General features: G+C 46.2%; 1 protein-coding gene across 2 annotated transcripts in view; it reads right to left on the reverse strand.

Moving 5' to 3' along the window:
* The window catches only part of TBPL1 (TATA-box binding protein like 1), a 190,841-nt gene that overhangs the window by 150,632 nt on the left and 27,510 nt on the right, over positions 1-12,699 (reverse strand). For both annotated transcript variants that reach the window (XM_085611898.1, XM_085611899.1), the window contains exon 4: positions 5,768-5,956. In XM_085611898.1, coding sequence (XP_085468024.1) covers positions 5,768-5,902 — 135 coding nt within the window. In that variant the 5' untranslated portion in view covers positions 5,903-5,956. The remainder of the gene's footprint in view (positions 1-5,767; positions 5,957-12,699) is intronic.

Genomic DNA, 12,699 nt, shown 5'->3' on the forward strand with positions numbered 1-12,699 from the left:
GTCTAAGAATGGACTTATACACTGTAGGAGTACGGGGCTCATGTACCCTCACCACTGGTATAGGGCACCCAGCTAGAGGGGTGGCTGATCTATGCCAGGGCAGTAGGCATGGCACTCAGGGATGGGTGCCATGTCGACTCTCCACTTTGCACCAAAACACGCAGTGTGTGTGGTGGTGGGTGTGGAGATGGAAATATATATATATATATATCTATCTCGAACGGTAGCACAATAAGTGCTGCAGCCCTTAGAGGTCTTCCCTGGTCACAGTGCCCTGGGACTGACCTGTGGCCAGAGATGCCAACTGGGTCTGGATAAAGTTTTGGGGGACAGAACACAGGCCAAGGGAACTGGATTGGCAGGGACCCAGGGCACATCAAGTAAAAGTGCATCAGTAGTCTGGCAAAAAGTGGGGGGCTACTGCAACAGAAACTCAGCTTCCTACACGGCTTCTTTTCAAATTTTTTAAATGTACTACAGGGAGTGTATTGCCTGTGGGCTCTCTGAACCCAAAGAAAATCCATACATATCTGGTACCCCCATGCTCAGGATTCCCAGCCAAATAAAATTTGAGATCAAGTCATAGCAGAGATATGTCCAGGAGGCAGAAGCCAAGATACCTTTTAGGTGAAAGTTGCGCTTTATAAATGTAATTTATAATAACAAGTAGAAGGGAATTGCAATATTTTTTGGAGGGGGTAAGGGGGATGCAAAAAATCTGACAAAGGTCACATTCAGTGAGATCTTTTGGCTAACTGACCAGGGTCAGCAAGGTTGGGCTCTCTGATAGAAACCATACGAGGTGTAGATGTTACAAATATGCCATAGGGTGTGCAGATGTTAAAAATATAGGGTTATTGTGGGTTTCCATACAGTTCTGGGGTGATGTATGTGACTAAAAGAAAGGTACCCTAAACTGGCATTTCTTTTGCCATCTATTACCTCTATACTCAAGAGATTCAGAGGAACAAAGCACGAGACAGTCTAGAGGAAATCATTACATTTTGGAAAACATGCTAAATTTATGACAAAATTCATGTTTAGCAAGATCTGCTTGCCAGTCAACCACGGTGAAGGAGGTCAAATACCCAGAGACAAAAAGTGTAGGATCAATAAATGTTAAAAATATGTTGGTGTGGTAGGTCTTCATAGAGACCAAGGATATGCTTGCAACAAAAATACATTTCTAAACTTACACTTCGCTTGCGGATGTTATCCAAAATGCACTGCACCTAGTTTATTGCCAGTGGGCTCGGGAGTCTCAGAAGTAGAAAGTTGGGGTCAAGAGTTGGCAGGTATTCCTGTATGAGGGGAAATTGGAGCGAATTACCATGTTTTGGGAAAATACTAAACAATTGGCAAATATTCAGAGTATCTACTGGCCAGGCAGTCAGGGTACAGGACATCTGTCTTACAAAATATATATTGTTTTAATACTTTTAATATAGTACTCAGTTTACATACTTTCATCAAGTTAACAAAGCACCATAATCGATTATTCTGCCCAAAAAATGTTATATGCCCATATTGCATAATTGAATGTGCAGTCTATATTCCCTGGGAAAACACAAGACATTTGATATTGCCGGTCTACAGACATTCAGGGATATATTTAATTGATTAGCATCCTGGGAGTTATGTTTTTCTATATACAAAATAGTGTGCAACTTAATTAAAAAAATGAAAATATCTTCACATTTTACATTACAATTTCAGACTGCAAGATGGAATTAATGGATGGTTTACACCAATGTATAGGACCCATCCAAGTAAATAACACACCATAAAGATGTCAAGCAAGCTTAAATTAATTTTGCATTAAACTAATCCTACACAAACAAATAGAGTCAATCGGTGAGAATACCAGCCTCACACCACAAGGATACCCGCATTAAGAAAATGCTTCAGTACATTCTAATGGTAGGAAGCACTGTGTAAATGCTGAGAACATATTTACCCTGGAGTGTAATTTTCTAAATCTACATAGCATTTTAGGGCGGTAGTAATTTGACAGGCCAGGTGGGTGTGCTAGCATGTGCTGCAATGGAGAGGACTGTTTTAGAACACCCAATCTAAAAACCGAGGAAAGCAACAAAACAGAATGAAAGATTGAACAGGCCAGGACTATGAACCCCTCACCCTCTGTTATATTCCTAAATTAGGCCCATGTAGCTAAGCAGCTTATTTTGTGCATTGTCTCACAATAACATTTCAGCTGTGACCTTTCGCACATATTCGCGTGCACAACAATGTTGGATTAGTTTCCCTGAAACGAAACTTGTTTACACATCTAGCTTCTCACAACATTATCACAATGCCCTGAAAAACATGTACAAGGTCTCTTTTCGCACTGTGTACCAATGTCATCTCTATCTTTATCCACGGGGCGACAGGGCTATCTTCATATCCATAACATCCCTAATGTATACGCACATCGCAAGCCTGCTTTCTATAAAAAAAATCAGCATCCAGACAGATTAGCAGAGGCACTCCAGGGGTCCTTACATGCTACAAATACACCACGCAGTCGTCTGACACATCGTGAGGGGTGTCCAGGTCATGACTAAGACGGGGTCCTTCATTCTCGCCCACCAGGTAAAGGGGATGGATCTCGCCCATCAGGTAAAGGGGATGGATCGTCCCTTGGGGGGAATCTTGGATCTACAGCTACACATATAGTAGGGTCTCATAGTAGTAGGTTCGATTACTGCCTTGTTTTTAGGTCTCGCCTAGCTATTGCGTTTACTCAATCGCTATGCAAGACTCTAGTAAGAGGGGCATTTCAAAGTGCTCCCAAAAGTGGATTGCATGGCAAGCACGCGCACAATCACGTGCATCGTGCCGCCATGCAATCCGTTTGGGGAAGCGCTTCAGCCCACTGGCGCGTGCACATGTAGCCACAGCCTCGGCATCATACTTCAAAGGCTCCGCTCCCCCGCCTGGAATGCACTTCCCCGCCTCCGCATCATCAAGGTACTTTACGAGTGCGCAGAGTTTCATTCTAAGCGTCAGATTTCTCTCTGAAGCCGAGCAGTAGGCTACTGGTGTTTCAATTCAGCTCAACTCACTTTAACAGAGCTGGTCGGTTCTTCCTGAATGTGTTTAATGTCTGCTTCTATTTCTCCTGGGCTTATCGAAAATTGTTTTCTTAGTTTCCTCATTTTCTCTGAGACCTGTTAAGATATTTGAATATGCAGTGAACTCAGGGAATGTGGTGGTGTAGTAGTTCTCAGTGACAAAGAGCCCCTGCTCTGCATAAGGCTTTCGAATATCCATGAGCTGCTAGTGTCTCGGCCTCTTAACACACGGTTTCCTGTAACTGGGACTCAATTCCAGCATTTGCTTTTTATCATAGTTCTGTCTTCTTTTGCCTTTATCACTTTGATGGCCCCTCCGAATTTGCTGTGCGCTCTCTTCATATTCCCCTTACTCTTGCCTTCTTGCGCCGAGTACTTGTATGGTACAAGTTGTGCATAATAAGTAAATAAATGCAAACACATGCCATCACGGCACAGTTGCTTGCAGCACCATTGAAATGGAGGTTGTACTTTTTTATGCCATTTCAGCTCACTTTTCTTGCGAGTAAAGAATACTTTGAATTTCTGTCATTATCTTGCAAGCTAGGGTAATGCGAGTTTTATTAGAATGTATCAATTGGAGTGACTTAGACTGTCATTTTCATCATTGAATAGCTTTAGCCCGTCTTCAGCTATTTGAGTTTCTAAGACCACCTTGGAACTGCTTCTTGATCCTAAAAGCGAATCGCATGAGTCCTCTACGCACTTAGTTGACTCAGACTGATGAAAGCAAAGAGTGCCTTATTTTCTTTTGTTGCTAATCACAGACGCGGTTTATATGCAAACCCTGTGCCTGGATTCAGTTCACTAGAGCACACACTGCATTCCCCCACACACTGTGCTGCTGTTGACACACCTCACTAAGCACTAAGAGCCCCCCCCCCACCCCCCCATTTCCCTCCCTGCTCAATTAAGGAGCCCTGACACTCCCTTTGTTGGCCTCGCTCTGCTTTCACTTCCGCTCTTTTCTTTCTCGCCCGTTTCCTGAAAAAGGAATTGTGAGGGATGCAACTGTATTACATCCAAGTATTTTAATCGGACAGTTGCCTTTATCTCCTCACATTAGCATACTTTATTTTTCAGACGTTGCACGAAGGTAAGTTGTCCAATTTAAAAGGACGTTTCGCACTGTACATTTCTACAATTGTATAGGTTTTTAGAGAAAGGTGTTAAGTGACTGCGAAAGCCCCTGCCATTAGACCTCCCCCCAACCCTGCCACCCGCCCGCCCCCACCTCTTTGCCACAGCCTCACGCCCCTTGGACACCCCTCCAACTCACACAAATAACAATGCCTTTTATTTTCGTTATTAAAACATAAATACAAAAACAAAACTAAAAGCCAGTCATTTACAAGGCCAATAGCTCAAACTTGCGTCAATGCGAGACCTATTGCATTGCAAATGTTTGTTATATTCCTGCATATATACATTGTTTTAGCACCATGGTAGAACTATATCTACTATTCATGCTTTTGGTGCTTGTAATCACTTTTATCTGCTTCTATCTATTAATCATTGCAGCACATTTATTCTATACAAGAATAACGTTGGTTGAATAAATATATTGAAAACGCCCCACAGCTTTATTCTCTGTATAAGTGAGCACGAGTGACTGAGCGAATGGTTCTGTACTGTTTCCACGATCACGGAGGGGTCAGAGTTATCATGTTCAGTGGTTGTCAGAAACCATTCGCTCCCTGGTAGGTTAGGGGGGCTTCTAGTGGCACTGTGAGCTAGCTGGTCTATAGGCCAACATATCCTGCACAGGTGTCCGGAATCAGTCTTGGCACCAAGCCCCTAGTTTATGTTGTCCAAACAATGCACAGATCCTACGGATTAGTAGGAACTACATGACACCTCCATCCACGATCGATGATAGTGCTGAGCAGTTTCCTCCTCACAGTGCATTCACAATTAATTGGGCTGAAGGGGAATAGGTCTAAACTGGATGGCCGCAACCCCACTGCATTCCGGGGTCTGTTCTTTTGAAATGCAAAGACCACTCTCACAAGACAACCTTAAATCTTCAACATGCATGAAGATAAATCATGAACTCTGTACCTAAAAGTGCATGCATCTGTCTTCACCAAAGGCAAGTATAAGGCTCTCAAGTCTTTGTAGTTGTAGACTGGAGGTATGCCTGGCATGTACAGCCAGCTCCCAAAAAATTGCCCACTACACAAGAAGTGCTCGCAAGAGACTGTAGTGATGAATGTGAGCAAGGACCCTATCTGGAAGTAATTTCTGAATTGACCAACAGTGAACACAATGCCCAGAGTGAAAGGCGGTTGAATGGTGCAATCACTTTAAATATTAAAGTAGCTCAAACCATAGACTCAGTGGTTAAAAAAAAAAAAAAAAAAATAGACCCTAATTAACTTATGGTAATCTTGAAAGCCAAAAGTGCTAAAAGACAATGGCAGGAAATGTGCCATACAATTGGCAATACAATTACCCACCTGCACTAGTTCACTCATTTATTTACTGCACCAAATATGAATAGTTGTGAAAAGATTATATTCCTAGGAAAATCCACAGGAGATTTATAAATTGTAGCACTACATTATCCTCTGACACATTCTGCAAGAAAAAGTAATGTAAAGCTTTCTTAAAGTATAAGTAGAGCCAACAAAATGAAACCATACTGAACAAATGAGAATCTCTCAACTAATGGTATCCCCAGTACTTACACCAACATTATTCTTGTAGATGACATTGACACCCTCCAGTGCAATCTTCCGCAGATTTAAATGACATCTTGTTCTGAACACACAGACGACATTGGTGATTAAAATGTCCAATGCAACATCGCTGTCTGCATCCATCGAGGATGGTTAAAACTCCGCCTCCCTGCCAACACGACCACCAGACATCACATCCTGATGAAGAAACAGATAGTTATGAAGCCAACTACATATTGTAAAGTTGAACAAAACTATACCTCTGCCTAAGAACGATTGTGCTTTATGCACAGTAATGGAAATTCAGATGGTGTTTTAAGGAAGTTGCATCCAAAATAAATTAAGAATAAAAATGCTTTTACAAGATTTTGTGTCCCTTGCTGAAAGATGCTTATCAGTTTGAGAAATTAAGCACATCACTTTACGACAGACTACAACTGTAATATATGGTTACCGACTCTTGCACAGAAATATAACCACAAAAAAAATCCGAAGCCACAGCAATAAATCAAAGTTTTTCAAGTAACATACAAGTCATCGATTTTTGACAAATGTATCAATCTGCATATTCTTAAAAGGTGATAAACTTTATTCTCTACCATGATACAGAGCTTATGATAAGATTATTGTAGGAAGCTGGCTCTGTATATGGTATACCACCAGGTGGTTATACAGTGCTCAGACTCCAGAGATTCCCCCAGAAGTGTACAGGGCTCAATGCAAACTTAAAGTGCTCTATTTGAGGTAGTGTGGTCGAGCAGCCTTAGGTCTAACACAGCGGAGTGTAAGACATTTGTTGTGCACACAATGACCAATAAATGAAACATGATTCAAAAAGGAGATCCACACCAATTTTATAAAAAAAAGTTTTGCTCATGATTTATTTCAAGATCTTTGCAAAAAGGTAAGTACCTTTTAACACAGAAATACTTTTCAGTTTCAAAAGTGGACACTTAGTGCAAATTTCAGTCTTTGCAATGTTAACCTATGCAGGAAAACCATAATGCTGTTTTACAGGTAGTAAGCAACGTACAAATCCAGTCTTCAGGTTGCAGGGTCAGCAGAGGGCAAGGTTCAGGTAAGCACAAACATTGTACCACCAGTGGCACAGGAGGGTGCAGGGGTCAAATATCGAGGTCGGGACTATTGTTACCCAATGGAGATGTAGGGTGCTTGAAGACAATGCTGGCAGGTAAATAAAGGGGTTGCAGGGCTCAAGATTCGAAGGTTTAGGCAAGCGGGGGGGGAGGAGGGGTGGCAAAAGGCAGCAGCCATCGAATCGGAAGTCTCAGGAAGAACACCAGCGACTGTCGCCCTTGTAATTGTCTGCATCAGGGCATGCATTCTGCAGTGGCAGTCTGCATGGCATAGGCGAGGGGTCCCTAGGGGACCCTATTCAGTCCCAGTGCTCTAGAAACCCATGTACCATTTACTAAGGACTTACAAGGGGCCTGAATGGCCAATGTTGGAACAGTTTTAGGAAAGAAGCACTGGCACAAGGGACCTGGTCGGCAGGGACCCTGTGCACTACAATCAAAGTCACATCTTTTTTTCACAAAAAAAGTGGGGCTAACCATGTTAAAAGAGGCACTTTCTCTCAATTATGATAAGAATCGCTGGAATTATTAGCCTGCTGCTTTTTCTGCATAATTATTGATTCACCAACCTTTGTTACATAATCCATCATCTGTTGTAAAATTTGCAGATTTTATCAAAAACATGTTTCTAGCTCAAACAGATGAAATGTTTACTTAAAAACACTGCCAAGCCTGTTGCAACGTAAGGGAAAGCCCTTTGCAAAGGTTAACGGGCCATTTCAGTCATTGGTTGCTCCAATTAGTTTTTAAACTGATACTAATGCGGTGAAGCCTTTGGTCAGAGAGTGTAACAAGCATTTGAAATGCAGGTCAGATAGTGTAACAAGCATTAGCAATGCAATCGGTCTCGCATTTGTGATTGTTCGAGCTATTGACGTTGTAAACAATAGTTTTTTTACTTATATTTTTTTTGTTTGTAGTGGAGTGGATGTATGTTTGAATTGTATTTGTGTGGTGTGGAATTGTGTGGTGTGTCGAGTGGAATTATGGGCGAGAGCTGTATAAAATAGACAAAGTAGGGATGAGAGGAATAGGTAGTTTGTTTATGAAGTGTTGAATGAACTGCAGATAAATGTAGCAGAAAGAGTGTGAAAGAAAGAAGGGGAGAAAAGGTTATAGACGCATAAAGAAACGGAAAGAAGAGTTGAGTGTGTGTTTGAGTTTTGATTTTTTGTAAAGTTATGGTAAAGATACTGTGCTGAAAGACTTGAAGTGAACAAATATGAGCAATGTTAGATTTGTGCGTTGGAGCAGTGCGAGAGCGTACAAGAGAGAGAGAATGAATAGTGAGAAGGGCACTGGGGGGGTCCTGTACCTACTATGAGGATGTACAGAAGGGTAGCATGTGTGCATATGCAGTTTAGAGAGAACATACAGAGTGTAAGAGAGGGTTGTAAGGGGGTAGTGGAATTGTGTGTTGAAAGGCGGTAGTGGTAGAGTGAGGAAGAGCTGAGGGGGCACTAGGTGTGCGAGTGTGTGTGTGAGATGAAAGGGTTTGTTGGAGTGCGATGGGTTGTATTGGTATTTTCGTTGTGGAATTGTGTGGTGTTTTAATGCGTGGAGTTGTGTAGTGGAAATATGTTGCATGGTGTGCTGTGTAATTATGTGGATAGGAATTAAATGGCATGAACTGTAGTGGAATTATGTAGAGGGAGTACTGTGTTATTGATTTAAATATGTGAAAAAAGCAAATAGGTCTTGTTGATGGGAAAACTATTGGCTTTGCCAACGTCTTTTACCCATGTTGTACAGCAATGTGGCTGTGCAGCATGGATAAGAAAGAGTAAAGTTAGACTAAAAGTGCTGGCCTCATCATAGTGCTTCATTTTTATAACTTTACTTTTTTTTTTATAAACAATTTTATTATTTTAGATGCTGTAACAGAACCACCAATATAGCACAGTACACTAGAATCCATAATTCCCACCAGATTGAATGATGAATCTCGTATCGCATGACCCTATAGATTCTTACATGATACAGACATTTAGTAGGATACACAAATTTAAGTCACAGTACCCAATCCCCACCCTGCGAAACTTCTTCGGACATCCCCGTGCTTTGTACATAGACTTTTCCTGTGTAGCACACCAGTCCACCCCCTCCCGCAATTTCTTGAGGCTAGGTGCAGTAGGCCGTTTCCAGTAGGCGGCTATGTCTCGCTTGGCTACAACCATGGCCGTGTTGAAAAACAGCTTCTCATTTCTGGAACCATCCAGCCCCTCTTTGACCCCCAGGAGTATGTGCCGTGGATCATGGGGAACCCACCACCCCAAGACCTCCGTGAGTCCCTCCTCAATGCCCCCCCCCCCAGAATCTTGCCAGTGTGGACATGCCCAGACCATGTGAAAGAAATCCGCCGGGTCCTGGCCACAGCATGAACAGGAAGCAGAGGGATATAGACCTGCCCTGTGAAGAAGCGCAGGGGGTTAAGTAGGCGGCGTGTAAGTAGCATAGTTGAATCAGGCGGAGTTTAGCCGAGGCGGTAACCATCTTAGGCGCCATTAGCGCATTCCTCCAATCTTCCTCCTCCAGTGGACCCACCCATTCTTCCCACTGGTGTCTGAGCCAGTCTAGTGTAGTTGGGGTATTGTTGGTTAGTGTACGGTAAATAAAGGAGACCCCCCCCCCTCCCCCCACCAGCATAATCTGTGCTTCGGGTGGATTGTATTCAGGTATCGCTGTGCCTTCCGATATGTGCGAGTGTAGGGTGTGACGGAACTGTAGGTACTTGTAGAATTGCGATGGGTGTAGGGAATACCGGGCTTGTAACTCCTGGAAGGAGTGTATGTGGCCGCTGGCCCACACATCCCCGAGTTGAGAAATCCCAATAATGTCCCAAGATCGAAATCCAGTTAACCTACTGACCTCCTTGAGCCATGTACCTTGCCAAAGAATTGAAGCATCTGTCGTCCCAAGTACCTCAACTGGTAACCAAACTAGAAAGCTCGGGTTGAGTTGCGTGGAAGACCCCTCCATATAGACGGATGCTCAGTAACTCGGCAGAAAAACAAGTAGATTGAGGCAACAAATCTGCCATGGCGCTTTTCATCGCAGGGACGGTGAAGACATGACTCCAGATGGGGCTCTAGAAGGCCCAAGTTCATCGGAGCACCGCAGGATTGGGTGTTAAGAAAGTCTTGGGACAGTTTCTTGCTGTGTGTAGAGACGGATCTACATGGGGTGCAGGCGGTGTTTCAGAACGCATGGATTTGTGGCATTGGTGGGCCACCAGCCGCACTGGCCTCGGAACCCGCCTGGTCGCACCCCGAATTCGTTGAGGGACAGAGTACCGAACATACCACAAGCGGAGAGGCAGCCCCGGCTTCCTGATCACGGTTCCCCCTCCCGGGGGTGTCAGATGATTGGGCTACGAGACACGTCTGAGTCTGCTGCTGCCAAGCCCCAACTTCCGGATGGGAGATGCTCCACGGATGAGCCAATGGTCGAGTGGGGTCTATGACGAGATGGGGATCCTGGGGAGCTAGGAGAGCTTCAGAGTCTACAGGCCGCCAGGCTTGACTATCTGGGTGCCTCTCCGTGGGATTGATTCCCCTTGCAGGAGTAGGTACATCTCCTGCGGCGCCGCCAGGAGATCGGGGCCTCGCGGGCCAAGGGCTTGGAGGCACTGGGGCAGAGTCCCGTCTGGTTCCAAGGGGGCGCTCCTCCAACCATGTCCATGCTGTTTGGGGCTAGTCGAAGAATTAGGTCTTGCCCTGGAAAAAGACATGAAGGCGGGCCGGGAATAGGAGTCGATATTGAAGGCCAAGAGTCCGCAGTTTCTTCTTTACTTCCATGTATGAATGCCGTTGGTCTTGCACTTCCTTGGAATAATCGGGGAAGATCATGATGGTTTGACCTTGAAACTTAAGGGGTCCCAGGGAGCGCGCCCCACGCAGGATTGCGTCCCTGTCTTTAAAAAGTTAAGAATCTGGGTTATGATGGGGCGGTGCGTGGCTCCGGGTGGTGGCTTAGGTGCGAGGGACCGATGGGCTCTCTCCACTGCGAACCATGTAGATGGCGCATCCTCGGGCATCCAGGAGGAGAGCCAGGATTCAATGAAGGTGGACATTTGTGCTTTCGACACCCTCGGGGAAGCCCACCAGAAGGAGGATGTTGCGGCGCGAGCGTTCTCGGCATCTTTGGCACACCTGTGGAGCTCCTTGGTATGTGCCTGCAAGTGAGCCACCTGCTCTTTTAATGGTTGGATGTCTTCCTCCGTTGCGGATATGCGGGACTCTGCCTCCGTGATGCGCGCTGTGGCATTGCTCAGATCCTGCCGAATAAGGGACATGTCCACCCTGACAACAATCTTGCCTTCCACAGAGGCCTGGGATGCACTGATTGCCTGTAGGATAGCGGCAAAGTCATTACCTTGGGGAGGAGGGCCGTGACCAAAGGCGAGGAAGCAGGATTACGGTCGCCCATCAGTTAGAGCAGTTACGGCACCGCAGGGCGCCCCTCCAGCCCAGACCCCCAACAGGGGGCAAGGGCAACAATCCTGAGCAAGGTCAAGACCGTTTCGGGCTGGTCAGCTGATCATTCGCCATCTCAGGGGAAGCCGCCGTGTCAATGAGGAGGAGCTTGAAGCAGGAGGGGGTGCAGTTTTACGCAGGTAAGCTCCTGGGTCCGGGGATCTAAGGCGTCGGCAAAGGCCAGTCGCGGGGAATCGCAGCGTCTCAAGCCCACTGTTTACCGCCCCGCAGGGCGAGGCACCTCTCAGTCCAGGGGCCCGCCCAGAGATCACAGACAGGGCAGCAGGGCCTTCATTATCGCCCAGCCTCAATCTCTCACCGTGGATCGCTCCCAAGACGTCAGGACCTCACAGGAGCAGGGCCAGGTAATTTCCTTTCGTAGTCTCCCCTGTAGGCTGTAGCTTAGGATGGCAGCGTTTCCCAGTCCTTCTTTGCCGCACCAATTAAGGCCCCATGGGGTAGGTCTGCCTCGGGTCTCTCTGCTGACACCAAAAGCCCGGGCAGCTTTCAGCAGTGAGTGGGCCCGGAAGGGAGGCGGGGACTGCGGAATGCGCCGGGCTGCAGCACTGATCTCCTTGGCGCACTTGGCCGCCCGGAGCTCACAGGCTGGGTGGCAGCACCGTCGCCGGCCCCTCGGGCTGGTCCCTTCAGGTGCCTGGAGCTTCATGAGTGCAGGGCCACTCCACCAATGTCAGAGCAGGACGCAGGTCGGTGCGGGGGTACACCAGGGCGTCCCTCCACCGTGCCAACAGGGTTCCGGGAGGGAGGCCTGTTCTGGATTTCCCAGTTAGTGCCACTGGCCTCGGGGTAGATTTTATTGCTGTGGGGGTCAAAGAGGAAGGCGGAGACCACAGGACGAAGCGGGGGCCAGGCATAGATCTTCCTGGCTCTGGAGGCTGATCAGAGCTCACAGGCAGGGCGGCTGGGTCTCTGGCACGGTCCAGTCTCGATTTCGTCTTATGGGTTGCCTTCAGGCGTTGGGCCTCTGAGCCAAGTCCGACATTTTGCCTCGATCAGTTATAGGCCGCAGATTGGGGTGGCAGCGTTATCGTAGCAGGCAGACGCAGCGGGCTCAGCACTCATCCAGGTGCATGATTCCTGCGTCTGAGGGGTAAGATTAGCTCCAGAGGACAAGAACGGGCTGCCGATTGCTGCGGGATTCAGAGCAGATGACGTAGGGGTGCGGAACACTCAGAGTGCGACCGCCATCTTGACGCTCCAAGCCACACCCCCTATAACTTTACTTTTAGCCATGCTGCACAGCCACACTGATGTATAACATGGCAAAAAAACATTGGTAAAGCACCCAAAAACCCCTCCTTGAATTATGTGACTCACTTTAATTTACCTATAGCTCTTAAATAAGATT

This window comes from Triturus cristatus, chromosome 6 (genome assembly GCF_964204655.1).
Source record: "Triturus cristatus chromosome 6, aTriCri1.1, whole genome shotgun sequence".
In the NCBI taxonomy this organism is placed as follows: Eukaryota; Metazoa; Chordata; class Amphibia; order Caudata; family Salamandridae; genus Triturus; species Triturus cristatus.